The sequence below is a fragment of the Charadrius vociferus genome, unplaced genomic scaffold (assembly GCF_000708025.1).
Source record: "Charadrius vociferus isolate BGI_N301 unplaced genomic scaffold, ASM70802v2 scaffold182, whole genome shotgun sequence".
Taxonomy (NCBI): Eukaryota; Metazoa; Chordata; class Aves; order Charadriiformes; family Charadriidae; genus Charadrius; species Charadrius vociferus.
Window position 1 is genome coordinate 128,561 of NW_009647407.1, and position 23,777 is coordinate 152,337.

Sequence of the window (23,777 nt, forward strand, 5' to 3'; positions counted from 1 at the left end):
TATTGGCCTTCCTATACTTAAAAGGGTTACTACAGGAAAGATGGGGACAGACTTTTTAGCAGGGCCTGTTGTAATAGGACAAGGTGTAATGATTTTAAACTGAAAGAGGGCAGATTTAGACTAGATGTAAGGAAGAATTTTTTTTTTTTACAACGATCATTGTGAAATACTATAACAGATTTCCCAGAGAGGTGGTAGATGCCCCATCCCTGAAATGTTCAAGGTCAGGTTGAAAGGGGCTTTTACCAACCTGATCTAGGTGAAGGTGTCCCTGCTCATTGCAGGGAGGTTGGACTAGATGACCTTTAAAGGTCTCTTCCAACACAAATTATTCTATGATTCTATGATTTACTGTTTAACAAGAAAGAAAAAAAATACTATGCAGTTGGGTTCACTATAGAAGCCTAACTGCTTTTCCCACAGAGAAGTCTCTTCCACAAAGCATCTCACTCTCTATGTCATAATATGTTAAATTATTTGCTAAATCTTATATTTCTGTCATTTCAACCTGTCATCAGTGGACCTCCTGCAATTATCAATTTGACATGTTTGTCTAGCCAAGCCTTCAGAGTTGTTAATCTGGGAAGAAAAGACAAATTCCATGCAGAACAAATACTGAAAGAGACAGAATTTATGCCAGAGTCAAAAAGACTGTGATATCCATGCCTAAATTTAGCAAATTTATATAGACTCCCAGATTTTATGACCTGAAGTTACTGCTGTGATCATGTAGATTGACTTTCTGCAAGAGAGACATAGAATTTCTCCCCGTCATTCCTGCCTTGAGGACATGCCATCTCAAGGAGTTTGAGCATGTCTGTCAGAAAATGTATCTGTGCAGATATGAAAACTTCAAGTTTGAACACAGAAACTGTCATATTCCTAAATTCATAATTTCAATAAATCCTTACCATCTTTGGTTAAAATACAGAATATTATTCTTAAGCTTATTTTAACAGGTTACTAATTCCAGTCATTAGATCTTATTATTCCTCTAACAGTTAGACTCTTAGTCATACATCTTTTCTTGATGCACTATGGTGGTTGGATTACGTTGTGGAAATAATATCTTGATAAACCCTACTTCTCATGTGGAATTTCCAGCAGGTTTTCCATATTTTTAATGTGGGGGTTTGTTTTTTTTTTGTTGTTGTTGTTTTTTAATACTTTCTGAAGTTCCTCCATATTATTTACATTCTTTACATGTACAACATCTACATCCATTAGTTTTCATGGGTGTACCGTTAGACGAACTCACTAACAGTTGTGACTACAGGTTTCTCAATCTGTTCCAGTTTGTATTTATGCTTCCCAGGTATCTGCAAATATCAAAGCAAAATTTTTTTTAAAAAGAGACAAAATATTTAAAATAGCCATAATACTACTTTCATGGAATGTAGCACTTTTTTTGTTTTGGGTTTTTATTTACTTAATAGAGTACTGGACTTTGAACATTAATATATTGAATTTGCATAGTCCAAAACAATTATTTGCCCTCACATACATAGCTGTAACTATGCCAAAACAGAATGAAATTTAATATTGCAGAATGTATTTGTCCAGTATTTTAAAAGAGTGGACCAGAACTGGACCAGCTCTTAAGGAGCAAGTGTAAGGATGTCAGTGCATTTGATATTCTGTAAAGAAGAGACTTTAATTATGTAAACACATAGCACGTTATTATGTACTATAATCAGTAGCATGTGATATTGCTTTTGTACAGTCTTTGTCCTGTATGGAAAGGTAATTTTCCTACAGCTTTGCCAGTAAATTTTCCTATTATAGAAGCAATGCAAACAGGCAAACTCAACCAGGCTATCTTGTGTTGAATCCCTTAAAGCTGTCCAAGCTAAATAGACTTTCAGATTTCTTTGTTGCTACAGCTGTAACTAAATTCACACCTTTTGGCAGAAGAACATGACATGAGTCTCACACCAAACCAACATTTTTGTTTTGGCAGTTTTCTAACTGTAACATTTCCCTGTGTCAATGTAAGATTAATTTACATGGAAATGGAATTGAACATCATGATAGCAAAATATGTAGAAGTTATTCAGTAAGGTCAGACAAGTTCAGAGAACACTCTTATGAACTTTAAAAGCCAGCTGAATTCACAACACAACAGCAAGAGCTAAATGCAAAGTAAAAGACACTGGGGAAAAAATCTGAAGGAGTGTGCATCTCACAGGGTTATACATGCATAAACGCAGTAAAGTTCTCATTATAGAGAAGTCATTGAAGACTATTTTCTGTAGAAAGCCTGGTTAAAGAGTACAACAGAAAATGTGGAGAGAAAATCCATTACATTAATGCAATGCGTTTATCAGGTTTTGTTGTAATTTAAAAAATAAAGGTTAAAACCCCATGAAAATGCAAGAAGAACAGTATTTTGATTAAGAAGAAAACAAATTTTCTACAAAAAGTGACTGAAATAATTAGGATGGCTTCATTTAGAGCAGGAAAAAAGATGAGAATAAAACTCAAGTATGAAAGGACATGGCAAAAAGTATGAAATAGTGAATGAGATAAAAAGAGTAAATTAAGAACAACACTTTATGTCCTAATGAAAGAGCAAATAAGCTATTCAAGCAAGTAAAAGGTGGAAACTTCAAAACTAATGAGATGTGTTTTGACATGCATCATAGTCTCACTGTGAAATTCACTGCATAATAGTACAACTCTGCTTATGCCTGAAGGTGAGAGAGGGTTGGTGTGTTTATCTAGACACTGACTATTTATGAATGTATGTGTATAGAAATATCCACACGTATACTTTCTTTGAACACAATTAATTTTTTTATCCCAACAAGAATTTGATTTTCTATTTTACTTTGAATTAAGTGAAGAGTTTATACATGAAAAGCTAAAGAGTACAGTGTTGTTATAACAAATTATAGTAAACACTTTTTTGACAATGTAGTCATGTTTGTCCAGGATTTAAGAATATTTATAGCTATCAGATATTAGGGGGGAAAAAAAAACAAACAAAAAAACCATAAAACCAAACAACCAAAAAAACCCACAAAACAAAATGTCCCTACAACTACAGTATATTATCTCCTGATTTTCTGTGGGAACACTGGCACATGTTCCCACATGGTTGCATTCTGAATAAGATACTGGGTACAAGAATCATGAGTTCAATTTAATATCGAATTTAATATTCTGGAAAAAAACTATACCTGAAACATGTGATTGAATAAAAAGTATTTATAAGCAAAAGTATTCATAACAGAAGAAACTGGAGAATTAGTTCACAGAAACTTCTACAGCAAAAGATGAGGCTCAGACTTTATAAGAAAGAAAATTTCAGTAAGGGTTAGTAGAGTTTTTAAATTCTTTTTTGAGTTTTAAAAAAGAACACAAAAAAACACGATATGAATACCAAAAGAGCAGGAACATTCCATGAACACTGAGATGAAATTTGTTCAAACTCATTGATAAAGATAGTTTTTAATGTCACATTGAACTTTGAATAAATTAATTTTCTGAAATAGAACAAAACACAGTTCTCCACAGAAAGTGGAAACTTTACATTGTTTTACATGAAAGACAGACTTTTCTGCAAGAAAAAAATAAACCCATTCTCTGAAACTTTAATGATCTACTGTTTTCCGACTTTTTGATGAGTTCAAATTATGTGAAATGGAGTGGAAAAAAAAAGACACTGATTTGGGAATGGGATTGGATTTAGCCTGAGATTTTCAGAATGATGCTCATTGAGACCATGGATTCACAAAATGGAATTACTTAGCTCATTGTATTGTAACGAATGGTGCTTAGCTGTAACTTATCTTCCAGAGCCTTCTAAGCTTAACTGAAGATACTGTGAGATAGAGAATTCATCATTTCCTTTGAATGAGTGATTAAAAACCCTCATAGTTAAAAATTCATTTCTAATTTAAATATTTCTTACTTCAACTTCCATGCTTTACATTTTGTTTTACTTTTACTTCACTAGATAGCAGAATCCCTATATATCCAACATTATTTTCCTGTGAAGGTACCCAATCTCTTATTTCTTTTTTTGATAAGGTAAATTGACAAAATAGCTTAAGTTTCTCACTATAAGTTACTTGCTCAAGCTTTTGAATATCTTTTTTGACTCTGTGTCAGTTCACCAAGCTTTCCACTGGTGAGAAATTATATATTTTCTTTCACATAATTGATAAAATTTATGAAAACATCAGACTTCTTTCCCTTCCCTGTGGAACCCTGGTAGAAGCAATTCCATTCAGTGAAATCCCCCTCATGTTGACAATAATTTGAGATCTATCAGGTACCCAGTCCACAATTTACCATGTGCTTTACTGATATGCTAAAGAGCTAATATATGATCAGAATGTTGTGAAATACTAAGTTAAACAGTATGCAGAAATCTAAGACTATCACATCACTGACAGGTTATTCCGTGAAGCAAACAATCTTCTCAAAGAATGAAATTAGGTTTGTTTGACAGGACCTATTTTTCATAAAGCCATGTGGAGTGGCATTAATTTTATTCCTGTTTGTTAATCCTTAATTAATCAAGTCTCAAATTGGTGTGTCCATTTTCAGTTTGAATATGCCACTTCATTTGCTTGCTGTGTTTTGGAAAACTTTTTTTTTTACTATTGATGAAGCATACATTTATCTTCTCTCACTTTCTCCATTTTAGGAGTTACAGTGCTTGAAGGGCCTATTTATGCAGTGGGAGGACATGATGGTTGGAGTTATTTGAATACAGTTGAGAGGTGGGACCCTCAAAGTCAGCAGTGGACATTCGTGGCAAGTATGTCAATTGCCAGAAGCACTGTAGGAGTAGCAGCATTAAATGGCAAGTGAGTAGGGTATTTTTATATGGTTGAAACACATTTCTTAGAGTGATAAATAACTGTGACACACAGTAGTAAATAACTCTTAGCATATTGGAATAGAGGGTGTCTTTTAAAATAAATTTAGACACAGTTGGGCATACCCTCCTATATTTCGTGGCTCTTACATTTATTTGAAATAAGTAATTCATATATATTTTCTATATTATTTTTGTTTATTAATTATATCAAGTGCTTAAAAATATAGACCTGAAATTTCAGTATCTACGCTATAAAACAATTCGGTACAAATTGTCAGTTGATTCATCTGACTTTTATATGTTGTATATGTCAGTTCTATTAACCAACTGAGTATATTCATCTAATATAGTCATGTACTCAGTGATAAGATTTGTTTTATATGCATTTTGTACTTTGCTTCAGCCAAACATTGAACCATGAAACTTTCTCTGTCTGAAGGCAACTACATTCACACAGGAAGTAAACAGAAATTTGATTCTTTTCAAACCAGTCAGACTGCATTAAACCTGTAATTCTAATTGCGTTTGGATTTTAAGTTTCTCTTTTATAACTTTTACTTTTTAAAATTTTAATGTGACACTTATTAAAACTCATTTTACAGTAATGTGATGTTATGTATTAGTTGTTGCTTATGACTTTTAAAGTACTTGCTTTTAGCTACGTGGCTAACAACAACATAGTGTGAACTGTAATAATTTACAGGTAGGGGAGTAATTCATCATACCTAAGTTCAGATATTTTTGTATAGACATCTACAAGTGAGCGAATTGTCCTAAGCTTGCTTTATGGTCAATGGAAGAAATACATACCGTTAGGATATCATCTGTCTTACTTGTTTTAGACATTTGTGTTAGGAGAGCATGAATTGTGATCTGTAAGTGCCTATTTTTTTCTACTATACAGGAAACCCGAGGACTCTGTCTCAGGTTCTGACTTCTGTGTTTTTGATATCTTAAGTGGGGAAGATGAATCTCACTGTAGACAACTGAACATAAATCAAGGGCAGTCAGTAAAGAATCCCTGGGGAACGGTGGGAGCAATGGAGTAAGGCAAAATTCTGGAATATTATTTTCGTCATACTTCATTAGTACTGAACAGCAAGGAAGAAAGGATGAGAAACAGCTGTATATGCAGGACGGAATGAGAGAGTAAGCGTTGAGGATATTAAAAAAATAGTTAATAAATTTTAGGATAAAAGTATATAGGGAAACAAAGGACTTATTAAGGCTATTGGTTTTCATGGTAGACTATGTTATTGCATAATTCAACAATCCTCTAAATTGTGCCCACCCCATTTCTTCCAGTTGCAAATCATTCAGTTTTGATTATACATTTGGATAAACTCTCAAAAATCCTTTATATTAGGTTGTCCTTCTCACACCTAAGATACAGTCTTGAGATAATTAGGCTAACTTGAATTCTGGGATTGTCAGACTCTTTCCACTGACTGTAAGAATCACTGAATATAAAAGCCAAACAAGGAGCTTAATTTAGTCCACAAACAACTGTGTTAGAAGACCTGTAGGAGATCGTGTGCTTTTCTGTAGCAGTAGCAGTAAGCCTGATAGAATAACCATAGTCCCATAATTGTGACAATGTGCAGATATATATTTTTTAAATTGAATCTCAAATTAATTAAACTACAGACTTTAAAAATGCTGACTAATTTTATGAGTTTTTCATACTGCAATTGTGCCCTATTTGCAGAGCAACTCTGTATAAAATAGACTTTATTGGATGCATTCATTATTAATGTTTTATTATTTAATTAATGTTATCATATAGTCAGATGATCTACTTCTCATCCATGATGTTAGGAGTTAGTTTTATGCTGTGAAATCATCTGCAAACCACTGAAGCTTAATTGTCATTGCTTTCTCTTACTAAGTCACAGTGGCATTGAAATGTCACTGTTCCAGAGTGGATCAAATGGACAAAGTCGCTTTAATAACCCTGTTACTCTGAAAGAATCTGGTTTCAATAGTGTATGCAGCAAACTAGCACAGACAAGATCTAAACAAGTAACCCTACTGATTTTCTTTTATTTTTTTTAAATCTGAATAACCATCTTTAAAAAACATCCCAAGAACTGAAACTTGAATATGCCAAGAACTGAAACTTGAAAACATCTAAGGACCAAACCTTCCAACTCTCTGGTGGTATTCTTACGACAGTGCTGTTCCACACAACTCGCATATGCTGTATTCCTCATCTGAATTTTGTGCTTTGAAACTTTTATGGATTTTTTTTTTTTTAAGAAATTCTAGGGATATTAGAAATGGAGAATGTTTCTCAATGAGAAACAAGATGTTGACTTTAACATTTAACAAAGGAGAAATTATTTTAGTATGGAAGCTCTGAGGAGTCTTTTCCTGGCTATTCCTGTGTTTCTTTTCTTCTGCGCTAAATTAAATAAGTAAATAAATAAAATGCAGCAGGGTTAAACCATTTTGCAGTGAGAGAGTTAGAAACTACTCTACATGTGTGTCTCCTGCACTGCTCTGGGCACTTCACATAAATGGGATAGCGTATGCTGAAGAACTCAAATGTGAGTTTCTTAAATACTTGAAAAAATATAGTCTTTTCTTTTGAGTTTTAAATGCCTGAAACTATTCCATTTGTAATCTTCCATACCTCTATGGTCTGCTTCATTGGTTTTCCAGTTAAAGCCACGTTAAGCAGAAGAAAATGATACATTTTAACATAAAAATTGATGAAAATTTTAGTTTTCTTTAAGCTTGGTGGAAAGAAAAATTTAATTTCAGATGCTGATCTCCTTATGCTCTGAGATGATTGATTTGTAAGTAGCTTCTTATTAGTTCCTAATTTATTGAACCTTTTTAAACGTATCTATGTTTTTGAAATTTATTTACATAGTCAGTGTAAGTCAATTATCAATTATTTTGCTGCGCAAATGAATGGAGAGCAATACTATCTGAATTTGGCAAAACAGGGTGCACAGAAATGAATGTTATTTCACTGAAATACATTTTTAAATTTAAACTGAAAATGTTATATTATACAAAAATCTTTCCTAAAACCTCGAAAGGGTTGTGTCAAAATGTGCATCATGATCCAGTCTGAAAAAACTTTTAATTACTGAAGTTATAGAATCCAGCTGAGCTTTTCAGAAATTAAGAAAAGTAAATATCTGATGTACTTTTTTTTCTTTTTCTTTTTCTTTTTCTTTTTCTTTTTCTTTTTCTTTTTCTTTTTCTTTTTCTTTTTCTTTTTCTTTTTCTTTTTCTTTTTCTTTTTCTTTTTCTTTTTCTTTTTCTTTTTCTTTTTCTTTTTCTTTTTCTTTTTCTTTTTCTTTTTCTTTTTCTTTTTCTTTTTCTTTTTCTTTTTCTTTTTCTTTTTCTTTTTCTTTTTCTTTTTCTTTTTCTTTTTCTTTTTCTTTTTCTTTTTCTTTTTCTTTTTCTTTTTCTTTTTCTTTTTCCTTTTTTTAACTTAGTCCAGTTGACAGGGTTCCTTTGTATAATCACATTGCATTATTACATTTGGAGATCACAGTAGTGTTTCACCCATGAGGGATTAATGGAACATCTTCCTCTTCAAGCATGAGTGTCACCTGCTTGTTACCCTCAGATTTCCCACGGTAAAAGGATATGGTAGTTGCTGTCCTGCAATTGGGAACACAAACAATATTCTTTTTCTTAAGTGGCTTCCTAAAACACAGGAACTAATACTAACTAATACTAAAACTAACTAATAAAAGGGATAGGTGGTTTTCTAGGTAGAAGAAATGCACATAGCAGATTTATTCTACCAAAATTTCAGTAAAGCAGCTTATTTGGTGTTACGCAGGAAATAATTAGTTAAGATGGATAGTACAGAGATTTTAAGAAGCAAAAAAGTCTATGTGACATCACAAAGTTACTGTTAGAATTCTTTAAAGGTCAGCCTTGGGTAAATGAGTGTAACAGTAGGAGCATGCTAGTTAAATTATCAGACCATTCAAAGTGACACCAAAGGGAACATTATCATATGGATCATGTTGGGCTATACTACAGAAGTATTTGGATGACCCTAAGAAGCAACATAAATGGGATATTTAATAGTATATATGTGAATGACAGAGTCTTGTGTTTGAAGAAAATTAATAGTAGAGTGTCAGAAGAGGAAAAAAAAGGCTCTGTACCTTGTTGGTACAGAAAAAAACAGTAGAAGAAATCTGTGAAAAAAGGAAATGCAACTGAAGAATATATAAAGTTTTATTAATTGTGGAACTATTTATGCTTTTTAGATTACTGTGTACAATTCTGGTCATGTATATTGAAGAAAGTGTAACTGAAAGTGCAAAGTTTGAATAGGGGGTACCATGATGCCTGTCATACCACAGAAAAGGAACAGAAGTAATACAGTTGGCAAAGAACAGATGGATACAAATAGATAAAATTCAGATAGGAAAGTAGAGATAGAATAGAAATGATAAGGAGACAACAAGAAGGTGTACACAAAATTCTTATGGGGTTCTAAATGCATGTTTATTGGTTCATAGAAAGGGTAATATCTGTTTTCATGTAGCACCGAAGCCTGGACTCTGAGAATTTTCCTTTTCAGTAACATGTTTTCCCAAATCAACAGTGTTGTGCAGCAGTAACAATCTGTACTGAGGTTTTGGAGACTCCATCTCCTTCATCCTCATACCTTTCTTACGGTTAAACAGTAATGGAAGTGTGGAGGGTATTAGCCTTAGTGTGTATATATGGGGTTTAATTTTTTTTTAAACTTGATGCATTTATCGATTTTTAATATACTTTGGTAGCTACTGTAGGATGTGCCATGACTGTAGAGTTTCAGGGAATGAAACATGGTCAGTAAATGCTGATCTGAAAACAGCATCATCTTTTCTGCCTTGTTACTATTAACAACCCTGTTGCACAGACTGGAAGAGAAAGAGTATGTAAACTCTCTCACAACAGGAACAGATGTGGGTGTTAAAATATTAAATGTGAAATGGAGACTTACACTAACTTAGAAGTTTGAAAAATTCAGGAACAGATGGTGGTCAGAAGTTGGGGTGATTTAGTTGAATTGATCTTTGGGGGCTGACATAAGTAACATGCAGCTTAGTAAGACTAGTATTCTGTAGTTTACAAGAGATAATGCAGAAGCCATAGTACTCTCCTACAGTGTGTTAGAAGTATCAAGGAACCAAAAGTATAAAAAAATTATTATCTTTTCCAGAAACATTTAAAAATTGTCACTTACTGTTTCAAGATTATGTCTTTGTTTCTTCATTTTTAAAATTAAGAAGAAAAAATCCCCAAAAACTAGGCGACAGTTTCGATCCTATAAATACTAATCTTTTCAGTAACTTAAAATGTAGTTGCCTCAAAGACTACAGTAGCTATTTATTAGCTTTCTATTAACAAGTCTTTAGTATATGAAGCATGCATCCCTAAGAACACTAAACCTTTGCACTAATTTGTTTCACGTAATTTAATTTCAGAACAAATTTTATTCTAACAGGGAAACTGGAAGTAAAAATGAAATTCAGTTTACACTCTTAAATGGAATATATACCTAAAACAGACTCTCTGTGTCATACAGATTTATGTTATTACAAATAATTGTGTAAGAGAACCATAACTGGAAATTGTCTATATTTTACTATTATATGGCCATAAAAAATTACATTACAAAAAATATTCCTGAGTATTTGCTTGTATGTTGGACATTGTCAACATTCTTTTTGTGTAACTATAGCTTTCATTGGAAGAAGACTAGACCTCTATTTTTCTTCTCTTTAACAGATATCACTAAATCTGTGACACAAAAGGAATAAATACTCAGCTGTTAATATGATCTGCAGATTGACTTTAAGTGGTAGAATATTGCAGCAGTACATTGAGTTAAGCATCAGATATAACGACTTTGGCATGCACTGGGAAGCAGTACATTCAGATGGTAACATCTTGCAGAATCAAGGAGAAGGGAGTTCTGCCCTTTATTGATTGCCACATCCTCAAAGATGTGCTTTAGAGAGCTTGATATTTCCATCTGCTGCTGTTGTTTATATCAAATATCACACTATTATTGATCTATGACAAATGACAAAAGTGAAGAATTAGCTAATCTTAACTTTCAAAAATAGAACTATTTTAAGTGCCTTTTCAAATCACTTTTTACTTTTATTTGAGAAAAAAAGTTTTATCAGTGTCTGTTTTCTCTGAAGAAAAATTAAAAAGTAATGAGAAATGCTGCAGGAGAATATTGTTCTCCATCAATATCTATCTGACTTCGATCTGATTCTTTCAACAGAGAAGCAGCAATGTATGTTTTATTATATTATCATTAGTAGTAGTATTTCTATTACAATTGCTTTTACAGTCTTGGTCTGTGTTTAGGCACTGTACAATGAGGGAAGGAGAAAAGGGATGCTGTAAGCTGGGAGTTAATTATGCATTACTATGGTGGGTTAGCCTTGGCTAACTGTCAAATGCCCACCCAGCCGCTCACTGACTCCTTCATCAGACAGGGGGAAAATGAGGTGAGATTGCTCATGGGTTGAGATAAAGACAGCAAGACCACTTCCAATTACCATCACAGGCAAAACAGACTCAACTTGGGGAAAATTAATGTAATTTACGTAATAAAAATCTATTCCAGGCAGTGAAAAAGAAGGACAAATTTTAAAATACCACCTTTCTTCCTCTCTTTCCCAGCTTTAACTTATGTCTTTCATTCCTGATTCCTCAACCACACCACTGAGCAGTGCAGGGGGATGGGGAATGGGACTTGCAGTCAGTCCATAACTGCTCCTATCTGCTGCTCCTTCCTTCTCACTCATTTCCCTTACTCCACCTTGGGCTCTCTGTGGCCTGTAGTCCTTCAGGAAATATCCTGCTGCTCCAGTGTGGTGTCCCCCACAGGCTGCAGTGTGGATTTCTGCTCTGGTGCCATAGAGCACCTCCTCCTCCTTCTCTGATTTTGGTGTTCCCTTTGCTGTTTCTCATTGTATTTTTCCCCTGCTCACTCTGTGATGCATTTTTTGCCTTTTCTTAAATACGTTTTCCCTGAGGTGCCACCAGCATGGCTGCGGGGCTCAGCCGTGCCCTGTGGTGGGTCTTTTGGAGCCAGCTGGAACCATCTGTGTCCAGTGTGGGGCAGCCCCTGCCCGTCCTCACAGAGGCCGCCCCTGCAGCCCTGGCTGCCAGCACCTGGGCACTTACAGCCAGTACAACTGCAATATTCATTTTTGCACACTTATTCATGAAATAATTACCACATACTGGATATCTTAGTGCTGAGTTAGATCAAGTTTCCTATCAAATGTTGTCCAAATGGAGATTGGAAATGAAAGGATAATTAGAAACAAGTAACCCATTTAAATTAGGTGAAGGTGAAAGGTGAATGGGGATGGGCTTCAAGTACCCACGCAGCAAGTCTATTCTGGGGCTACTGACCATCTCTGGCCAGGATTCACCTTTTTTTATAGCAGTTTTAAAAAAAAACTAAGTTGAACATTTTTAAAACATTTGAGCTTTCAGAAGATCAGTGACAAAGCTCGATCTGTTGTTCTTGTTTTGTAAGTTTGGTACCAAAGGAGTAGCCAAATGCTCAAACACTCTTGAGGACCTGAGTCACAATGTATAATCTCAAGAAAGATGTCAAAATTATGACTGGTGATTTTTTTAAGCAGGAAAATGCAATATAAATACTAAGTACAAGGTGCTGAAACTGACCCAGAGATATTTTCTTTTATAAGAACAAAACCCTTAACATAGCTCCTCTTAATCCAATCCAACATCCTTAGCACCAGAGTTGTTTGGAAAGCCTTATCTTTCTCCATCGATTATGTTTCCTCCCTTTTTCCCCTTTATCTTAGTCACTGATATATGAATGTATTCCCTTTTCATATTCTTATTGAAAGACAGTCTGACATAAAAATGGGATTTTGTGGTTGTGTCCTTTATGAAATTATTTATTATCAGTTGTCAATGTCAGACTTTGTTCCTTGATTGTAGCAGATAGAATTTAGAATGGCTTCCACATTCTATTAATTCTACTTAAGCATTCATAGAAATAGAGCAAACTAATTATGGTTTTTATAAAAAAATACATATTTACTATTTTGTCCTTCACACATGCAAACCTTAATACATGCAAATTAATTTGTTATATTTCAATTTAATTTGTTAGGTGGAGAGGCTTCAATAACATTTAGCTTTATTTTTAAAATGGGTTTTATTTATTTATATTCAGTTACATTCATTCAGTTCTACCAGTTTTGCAATAGTTGCATTCATTTAGTAATGGATTTCCATAAATTAGATTATTGTCTTAGCAGTACTTTTCCATCTATTCTCTTTTTCATTTTGAATGGGAAACACAGAGAGCTGGCCAACACAGATGTTGGCATATGTGCAGGAGTATGTTTTGTTTTCAGGTCTTTTAATGAAACGAAACTGGAATGAAACTTGTGTTATTTAGATCAATATTGTGCCTGTGATAAATAGCTATTGCTTTAGTTTAATATGTCCCTTATGACTATTAAGCATTATTACAAAGTGAACATTAGAAAATTTATCTTGCTCAGCCTTCATTTTCAAGAAAATGGCAAAATTCAAACCAAATTAGTGTGTGGCCAAGACAGGTTCTCAAAATTGTCTTGTAGTCAGTCACTCGCAGGAATATATTCACTGTGTACAGACCTTGGAGAGGCATCGGTTAATAATTCCACAAAGTCCTTAATAGCAGTTCAGTGTTTGACACAAGAGAATTAGCAATGTATTACATTCATATAACCACCTACAAAACTTGATTGCGTGGCTGATTGCAACCTCCTCCAGGAGTTCTGCTTCTTTGCCTTTCATGCATCATATAATAAACTATCTGTGGCATTTTCTCTTAGCGGAATCATTAAGGCTTATTACTAATTCAGTACCCTGATCTGATCTTTTGTACTTTTGCACACAAATTCATATCTCCTACGTGGGAGTCCCATGCAGCTCAGTGAATGTGCAATTCCATTCAATATGCATCATATTCTCTCTTTTTCAAGCAAGATTTAACTTAGTCTTTTACATCCAGCCTGTAAAATAGTAGTCTCTGCACAGGCTTACTTCTTTTTATGTGGCTAGGCTAGCCTTAAAAAGGGCTGCATCAAATGCAAGTTAGGTAAATATATGTGACTCTTAGAAGAGGACAATTAAAACTCTTGAAACTTTCCAGTAAAAAAAACATTTTTCCCACAGTCCAGGGCAGACTTATATGCAGCTAGGATATATTGCTCTTTAGAAACCACATTATTGTTAGGAAACATGGCAAATGCTAAAGACACTGCTACGTTGCAGGGTGGGATCTTGATGAGCCTATTATCTCTTGATATGGTATCGCCAGACTCCCAGATGCTTAGGCCAAGGTACCATTTTGCATGTTTACTGCTCATCTACGTCTTTTGGTGTATACGCCCCATTGTGCACTTCTCATCCATTATCCACACAAACAAGATTTTTGCACTAGCTGACTGTTGACTGGTATACAGCTAACGTGACTGTTATTTGCTGTAAAGTCTGCCATTCGGTTTTTGTAATAAGAATCATTTTGTCTTTATGGCACAGTTCTTTTTTTTTTCTGTAAATTTTGCAATGAACAACAAATTCTACGTAGATAATGAACATAACATAGTATGGTATGCATTAATCTGGGCATGACAGGGTTCTTCAGACCAAGCAGACATGGTGAGTTAACTTACTTACCTAATACTCAATACCTGACAGGAAAAGGCAAGCGGGTCACTCCATCTAACTTAAGCTTTTAAATGGAACATATGTACCAATCTAGACAGTGGGAGGCAGTGAGGATAATGCCTAGAAGGATTCAAAGCCATTTTTTTTTAATTGTGCAGCTTCCACAATTAAGCAGAGACTTTTAGAAGGTATTCAGCAATCACTGTCTTATCTCTTATGGCCAAAACTGTGAAAGATATTAGCATCCCACATTCTGAAAGTCTGAGTTTTAGTTATTATCTTTAGTGGGAGATGAAGTATGAGAATCCCAGCCTGTCTCCAAGAGTACTTCGTGCCTATAGGCTGGGACCTGAAGGAAGCCCTTGTTCAGTGCAGTTGGAGAAGTCTAGAGATACTCTCCTGACCAAATGTATGCATTTGCTTGAATTATATATACATGTGTATACAGACATGTATTCATGTGTGTTTATATACATGTGCATACACATACTTTCTTATTTCCACATATGTGTAAGTCTGGAAGGATATTTAAACATCTAAACCTTACTTAAATTAAAGAAATCTAAATATCTAATTTGATACTCAAATAAATATCTTTATGGGCAACAGCCCTTACAGCAGTTATCAGATATCTACTATACTGAGCAGAACAGAATACCATTCGATCTCCGCGGTTAACTGATATTTCTATTTTTGTAATTGGAAACTTGATTAGCTTCTTAATAACTACTGTTGGGGTAAAATGGAATGTCTTTTGACTCGGTAGACCAACTTCAGCTGATTTTTTTTATTATTGGTTGAATTCACTGAATTGAGAAGGATTTGTTCATTGAGAAGGTCACAAACTAAATGATCTAAGACTATTTTTCCAGTCATCCCTATAATTGCAATGCACTGATAATTTTCATACTTCAGTAAAAACTAAGGAACTGGCTCAATATAATTAAATAAATGAAGTATTAATATGCTGTAATTGTGACTTTTAAAGCTGAAGTAACACTTCAAAATTTCATGCCAAGCTATCAAGATGAGAAAGTATGTCTGAAACAATTATATTTCCCATCAGAGCAGGTTTTTTTCATGGAGTTTTTGCTTGAGGGTTTCTTTGCTCTTGTGCCTTATTGATGATTCAGTTATACTTTTACTGATCCATTTGAACCAAGAAAAATACTATACTTGGCATACATAATTACAGTCATGTAAAGAGAGAAAATCCATTTCATACTGCATGCTTTCTGCCCACAATGTTCTCGCTGTCTACAAAAAAAATAATTTTAAATCAATATTTTATGAATGACGTTAATATTTTGCCTTGATACTGAAATACAGCAGTGCTTTTACTTGTCAAAAATTTCATGCTATAACATATCTTTTTCCATTGACGGATCTTATAGTATCTACCCAGATAGAAAGTAAAATTAAATTTGATTTTGGATTATATTAATTATTTATTAGGTATTTTATAAATGTAACTAATTTTACAAAACACTTTTGCAATGGGAAGAATGACAAACATATTTCAAAGACTAACTCACAAGTTATCAGCCTAAGAATTTTTTTTGTAGTAAATTTTTAAATCTTGTCTCTGTTCTAACTATATTTTACTCTACATGTACTTTGACCTATAAATAAAATTATACCTTAATTCAAATCCTGTAGAAGTTATTTCAGGTTCTTTTATGACAGTTCTGATGCTGCTGATGTTTTATAAATATGCCGTTTATTAACTGCTGCTTTTGATCAAACTCTTTTCTCAATAAGGTAATTATTCTGCTTCCCGCTATAGGGAAAAAGGGACATATGTTGAAAATATTCTTCCTTAACTGTTGAAACTACAAAAAAGTGTAAAGACTTTTAAATATTTTATCAGAATTGTGGAAAAAATAGATACTGAGAACAAAATGGAACAGCTGTATGGTCTAAAATTACTAAACTCACAAGGAAGATGAATACCATAAACACATTAGCTCAGTCTAGAACAAAGTAATTCTGTTAATTCAATAACAATTTCTTATTTAATAACAGATTCACTGTCTTTTTTAAATAAATAAGAGAGCAAATAAAGGGCCTTAAGGTCATGCTGTAGTAAATGATTAATTTACAAAAACCTCTTTTGCCTTAACTATCTTAGAGCCTGATACAGTCAAGAACATTTTTAACTGGTAGAATCTGCATTTAATAACTGATTTTGCAGAGGTAATGTAGCCCATATAACTTTGATAAGAATTAAATTTACCTGAAACGGGTTCTTTCTATTAGAAAACTATACTTTCTGGTGTAGGAAGTAGAACTTTGACATAATAATATTAAGCATGCGAAGGGTGTTTTTCTCTCAATATTTTCTAGCAGTAGTTGCTATTTCTTTAATTGCAGGCTCTTACTCTATGATTTTTTCTTTTCTTCACTTTATTTTTTTTTTTTTGTAAAACTGTATATATTTTTAATTTACTGCACTGATGCATTACTGCACCAAATACAAGAAATACCATTCCAAATTAACACAAAGAAATAAGATTTTATTAATGCTTTCCATTCAGAAAGTTATCATTTTTTCAACTTTTGCCAGTGAACTACTGTTCATTGGCATAACTAAGGCAGTATGGATAGATATTTTGCCTCTCTGACAGTCTCTGACACGTAAGAACTGATTGAGCAATACAGAAATCCAGCACTTACTAAAATTATTACCTTCCCTGCACTTCTACCGGGCAGATATCCTTTATTCTAGTGTAATTCTCTATTGCTCTTTAAGGCACGCTGAAAGAGCAGAAAAGAGTACAAAGGAGTCTAAGAAAAAGACTGGATATGGTCTTTGATATTCACAGTGAAAGAATTTTGAAAGGCAAAACATCCTTAAGAAATGCAGCAAAGGCATGATTCAACTGTTTTCACAAGCCATACTACCTCACATCAAAGGCAGTCTGGTCTTTTGAGGTTGGCGTGTCAAACTGAATTTAAAAATGGCTTTGCTGATTAGTTATCAAAGGTTTGTAATGATAGCACTGAGGTAAGTACTTCTGATCCAGCTGGTCAGATTTTTCCCAATGTCTCCTACTTTGAAATGTCTACTGCGTTTTCTAGCCATTTTATACACACACACACACACACACACATATATACACAAATGTTTAGGAATCTAGTTCCATCTTAATACAAAAAAAAAAGTGACCAAACCCTGGAAAGACAAGTTTCCAGCTCAGAGGAGGCTGAGTTTGGTCTACATTCATATCTACATACAGTGTCTGAATAAGCTGAATTATAGACCATTGGGGAATAGAAATCTCTAACATCTCCACAGGCAAATATTTCACTGTGATCAGTAGAGATAAAAGTACCCAGTACTGGATGTTTTCTTTTCCTTGTCATTCTTCCCCTCTAAACAGTGATAATTATAATAGAATGGGATGTTTTGATGGGGCACATAAGGATGTGCAATTCAGTTAACAGAATGAATGACTATTATGTCAGGGTGATTATGCTTATTCCTCAAGTTTTCTTTTTAATTGCACAATGTTGAAAGTAAAAGTCTTATAACACTATAGGTACTAAAAAAATATTAAGAGATAAGACATCTACGAGAAGTCCACAGACACCACTAATCTGGGAGAAATAGAAAAAAAATGAACTGTGTGTTTGATATTAGATGAAGTCGTACGTGAGGTAAAGTAAAATTACCAAGATAATACTGTAAAATTAACAAAGAAAAATTTGAGGAACATGAATTTGCTAAATTCAGATTCACTGGATTATCTTTCACCTCTGAATTCTGAAAGTACTTGCACGTGAAAATTGAAGACTACTTACAAGTATTATCAAGAATCATCCAGAGCACAGGTGGTACCTGGTAAATAAAGTAATAGAATTGAATATATTTAAAAGGCATAAAAGTAGCCCTTGCAATTGCAGGACTGATACCTGATGTCAGTAATGCCAGGTTTTCAGGCTTTTTGGAGAAATAAATTATACTTTCCCCTATAAAAAAATTTTACTCTAAGCTGTTACCAAGAAAGACAAAGCTGCAAAAATGGATTCATCCCAAGTGATCTAATAAAACAGAACTCTGAGCACCAAGAAGGAAGTAAGACTACTAAATATCTTTAGATATACGTACTGCAAAAATTTAGTTAGCTGTACATTATCCTGAATATTCAGCAGAGTTCTGCAGTCATTTTGGGCCTTTGTGACTATGGATTAGGAAACCTGGCTGAAGAGTGTAATTCCTGACTGAAGTGTTCAGATTCAGTCACAACCAGAGCTTTAAAATAATTACTTGATTTCCAACTTTTATTTGTTTGAAGTAGGCTTTTGTGAAATAAAATTATATTGTTAGTCTTATGAACTATTCCTTGCTGAGATATAAACACAATCAAACCCTAAAATTATACTTCCAAATCCGATTTTGGAAATGAATTTTCTGTTCTGAATAGCATAGAGCATTTTAACAAAAACTAGGTGGTCCCGATCACTGGCTGAAACTGTTATCAGTTACTTATGAACAGCATTTGCTGTCTCTTTATCAGCAACTCAGCTATATTTAGCTACATTTTATTAGCTGCCTTAATTGAAATAGAGGAATGAAAAAGTGTACTGCACTTTCAGTATGGAAATACCAGCTTATAGATTTATTTCGGTGGAAAGAGAATGGAATAGATGACAAATAACCAAAGTGACGGGTACTTAGAGTAAGGGAAGATATGATTCTTCACACTGAGGTCTGGAGAAGTGTCGGTACTTTGCATTTTTAAAAATTGTGTGTTTAGGTGTCCAAATATTTACTTAGAAATCTATTCAGAAATCTCAGGCTTGTTAACCACGGTCATAATTTTTAGGGATCAATTCACTTCTGTACATAGGATTGCCTAGTGCCATTTTAATTGCCTCAGGATAGCCTACTTGACTTCCAGTAATCATGCATGTTTCTCCTGTGTAGTCTTTGTCATATCTGCCAGCCTGCAGGGAATGTCACCATACCCTAGATGTCATAAATCATGTTTGATGACTGTCTGTGGGCAGCTGAATCAAGTCCCACCTTTGAAAATAAAGATAACATCCTTGCAGACACCTACATGTAAATACTTATATTTACATTTGTATTAGTGTAAATGGCTCACATGTTTAATTTTTTTTAGTGCTGTTCTGCAGTTCTTATTCTCTGCTGGAGAAAAAAAGTGCAGTTGTGTCTGGTAAACCAAATTATTCTTTAGGCTCAACCAAGTACCCTGATCATAACGGCAATTTAGACACTGCAGGTACCTACAGATTAACACTCACATGTAGGTTTCTTAATCTCAAATTGGATCCCGTCTGTAGGTATCTGATAATCACATAGAAAGGTAAATGTCTTAGGGCTGAATCCACAGAAATATTTGCAAAAAAGTATATTTGCTTTAACATTTCTCGTAGAGAAGTATGGATTATCCTGGCTACTCTAGTCTGAGCGAAAGTATGTCTGTCAGGCAGCATCAAACTGTTCTATGGCTTCAGTGACGTATTTAGCGGTAGTACAGTACTTCCTTACTCATCATCATCCATGCCAACAAAACATAATGCTAAATGCACATTTAAGTAGCTCTGAATTCATGGAGCGCTTAGGACAGTAAAAGCTTCCAAATGAATAATTGCTTCACACAGAGAGGTTTTGCATCCTAAATTGCTTAATGCTTGGCTTTAAAATAGCCTGTGTTTCTACTTCTTAATCTCCAGGCACTGTAGAAAAGGCAACAGACTGCAAAAGGATTCATGTAAGAAATGAATGCAGCATGGTAATAGTGGGAAAGAACAATCAGAACTGTTTCCTCCTGGGAACCATTATAAAGGGAGGAAGGAAAGAAGTTTCTTGCCTGCAGATAGTTACAAACACAAAGTATTTTTTGTTAAACCACATTTTTGCCTTTTCAAATTTGAAACATTTTCAGAAGTTTTCCATGACTTCCCTACAGAATTCAGTGTTCATAATATATTCTGGTGAAGAAAATCAGCATGCAGTGCCTGGGAGTATAATTTTCTTACTTGCTAAGTAGACATGCTAAGGTCAGTGTGGGGAAGACTTTTCTTCAATTTAACCAAAATCCTTGAAACTGAGGTAGCACTTTTTAAAAATCCATGTTTAAAACATAATGCGATATTCTTATCTGCAATGCACTGCATATTTGATCTCTACTATATTGATAGTGTAAAATTCATTCCGGACATGAGCCTCCCATTGACAGTTTTGTATGTGGAACAGGCTGAATACTAGATCAAAGACTGACTACAGTTTTCCATATGGTTTGTACTTCAGCATACAGAGTTATGAAGTACTTTTTTGGTTTGGGTTTTTTTTTTCAAGGAGGCAGAATTACAAGCTTGTGAATCTATCCATTATTAAAGAATTATAGAAGATAAAATGTTCAAATACAGGACAGCAGTTGTCAGACTAATTCCCACTATTTTGAGGAACAATAAAAACACAGAGAAACTCTAATAAATGGATTGCACATTTCTTGTTTGTCTGGATTACCAATTATAAGTTAGCACTTTCATTTCTACCTCAAAGATGATGAGCAGTTAGGCAGCAACGCTGCTTACATTATTTATAAATCTATAGAGACAAGTCTGCATGTCACTTACGGCACTCTTGACAGTATATGCTGTAATTGAAGTATGAAAATAGCCATTGCCAGAAAGAAAGTATCTTCCTTTCTATTCAGGTGGGCAAAGCATGAAGTAGTATGTGAATTTGGTAATAATATTAAAATCACCAATATTTGCTGACCATATGAAATTCATGTGATATTGAGAGATTATAGTTGTTTTCCTTTTCCTGTTTGCTTATATCAGATAAATAATCCAGTTGCTTCTTGGTTTTATTTCTACAGTTCTCAGCTCTTGTTTTATTAACATTTTTATTTGTGTGGACTTTCTTAGGTTATATTCAGTTGGAGGTCGTGACGGAAGTTCGTGTTTGAGTTCAATGGAGTATTATGATCCTCACACAAATAAATGGAATATGTGTGCTCCTATGTGCAAGAGAAGAGGAGGTGTAGGAGTGGCTACGTGTGATGGCTTTCTTTATGCAGTTGGAGGTCATGATGCTCCTGCTTCTAACCATTGTTCCCGACTGCTGGACTATGTAGAAAGGTATCCAATTATACATGCATTTTTTGAATACAAAATAATGTCCAGTAGGATCATTTTCTTAGCTGAATGATGGTAAAATTAAACAGATGTTTTTACCCCAAGAAATGCGAACTTACTATTTACTTGAAAAATTCCACAGAGGTTTCTAGAAGACAATTTCTTTGAAGGTTATTTTCTTTCCCTTTTTTTCACAGTACTATTATACATTATCATGGATACAAAAGTCCACTCTTTTCACATCTCATTTAAGAAATTTTTGTTTTTAAGGCACGATATTACACATTGTAGAGTCATAAACTAAACTTTGAAGAGATAAATATTCAGCCTTGAAATAATTTTATAACACCAAATAGTGTTTAGAAGTATTTTGTAACTCTAAAACATAGCTGAACAAAGAAGAAATATAGAACTGCTTAAGTGGTGGATATTTACAGCATATGACATTGTTTCCTTTATCAACACTGCCACTTCCCAATGTGTTGATATAAGCCTTACACACTGTATTTACAGTACCCTGAATTTTGCAAGTGGATATTCTGCAAATTCAAGAATATCTAGTAGGACAGTAGCGCACAGTTGGAGTGATTATAACATTCAATTTGAAGCTACTCTTCAAATGTTTCATGAAGGTTTGACTTTTTTTCTGTTTCTGTATGCTTTAAAATAGAATAAGGAAAAATACACTCTCTGAATATATACAGGCTGCAAAGGTTACAGTAGATGTGTTTGAGTATTGGTTTATCTTCGTGTACAAATAAAGATAGGTGCTGGGAGAGATTTATCTATTTATTTCTTTTCTGAAGGGGTTAAACTTTAATTAAATATCAATTATTGTTTCTGCTGAATCTGGCTTGGATTTTACCAGTTACTCAATATGTAATCAAAAAATTATAAGTTAACATTTACTCCTTATGTTATCCATATGATTTTTCTCAGTCTTAGACTCATTCCCATCCCTACTGTATGTAAGCAAAGATCACAAACTGCCAAATACTTTGCTTCTCGTCTCCAGCAGATGGGAAGTTCATAAGAGAAATCCCATCATGCCTGTACTTACAGGGCCTATCCTCATGGGCTTCTATTTAAAAGGAACAAAACCCAGAATTTTCAGTGAAGTAAATTTATATTAAGACTACTAGTGATGACATTAATAAGTATAAAATCTTTGCAAATACTTCTGCTTATTGGTATTCGTAAGGGAGCTTTTCTTTCATTTTTTGGTCTCAGAGAGGAAAACCCTTCTTGTGTTGAAGACAAACCACATCCCATCATATTTGTCTTTCTCAGGGGGGTTATAACAATGAACTAAACCACATACCCTTAAGCTATTTTATGTACTGGTATCTGGATGACATTATACAGTGTTCCTCTTCTAGGTATTTTTGCACTGATAGCAAAAAATGTGGATAATGTACTTCATGGGCAGTTAGCTTCCAGGCTAAAAGTTGGGAGTAACAAATCAGAACTTGTAAGGCTATTAGCTTGCATAGACTGGATGTAAATTAACCAGTAGACTCCACTAAAACATGAAAAGACTCTCATGGCCCTCCCTGTGATTGATAAGTTTATACGGTGACTGGGATGTGATTTAACGTGTCTATTTTTGCATTCAAAAAAAACACATCATCTTCAAAAAAATAAAACCATCTCAATAACTTAGGAAACCAATGACCAGAAAGTGATAATGAGGTCTTTTATAGTAAGTAGTTGGGCATCAGTCTTTTTTAACCAAGTCTCTTTTCTTCTTCAGGAATGAGTCTGTTTCAGTCATTCTGTCATTCTGATACAGCCTGATAGGATGTGCTTTATTCAAACACCAATTTTCTCCTGAAGACTGTCAAACCAAGCATAATGTTTTAAAATTTATTTTTGAGATTATGTAAATCTAGTGAGAGCAGATTTGTGGTTTTTAAACGCTACTGCTAAAATCTTGTTCAATAGTAATTAGGAGTCCCAGTTTGAACTCTTCTAAGGTTGATGCGATCATAAAGGATTTCCTACGTATTCAAGCATTCTAAAAGAAAATAATAGTTATGTTTGTCTGCTCTCACAAGCTGGGAAACTGCAATTTTGTATTATTTTTTAAAGGTGAAATAAATAGTTTCTTTTTAAGAATTATAAAATT

The 23,777-nt window shown here is 33.9% G+C and overlaps 1 protein-coding gene across 1 annotated transcript in view; it reads left to right on the forward strand.

Annotated features, from left to right (window-relative positions):
• KLHL1 (kelch-like family member 1) overlaps positions 1-23,777 on the forward strand; it is a gene marked incomplete at its 5' end in the record, with an annotated part of 154,595 nt that overhangs the window by 126,863 nt on the left and 3,955 nt on the right. Inside the window, 2 exons of the mRNA XM_009880207.1 lie at positions 4,658-4,820; positions 21,440-21,652. Coding sequence (XP_009878509.1) covers positions 4,658-4,820; positions 21,440-21,652 — 376 coding nt within the window. The remainder of the gene's footprint in view (positions 1-4,657; positions 4,821-21,439; positions 21,653-23,777) is intronic.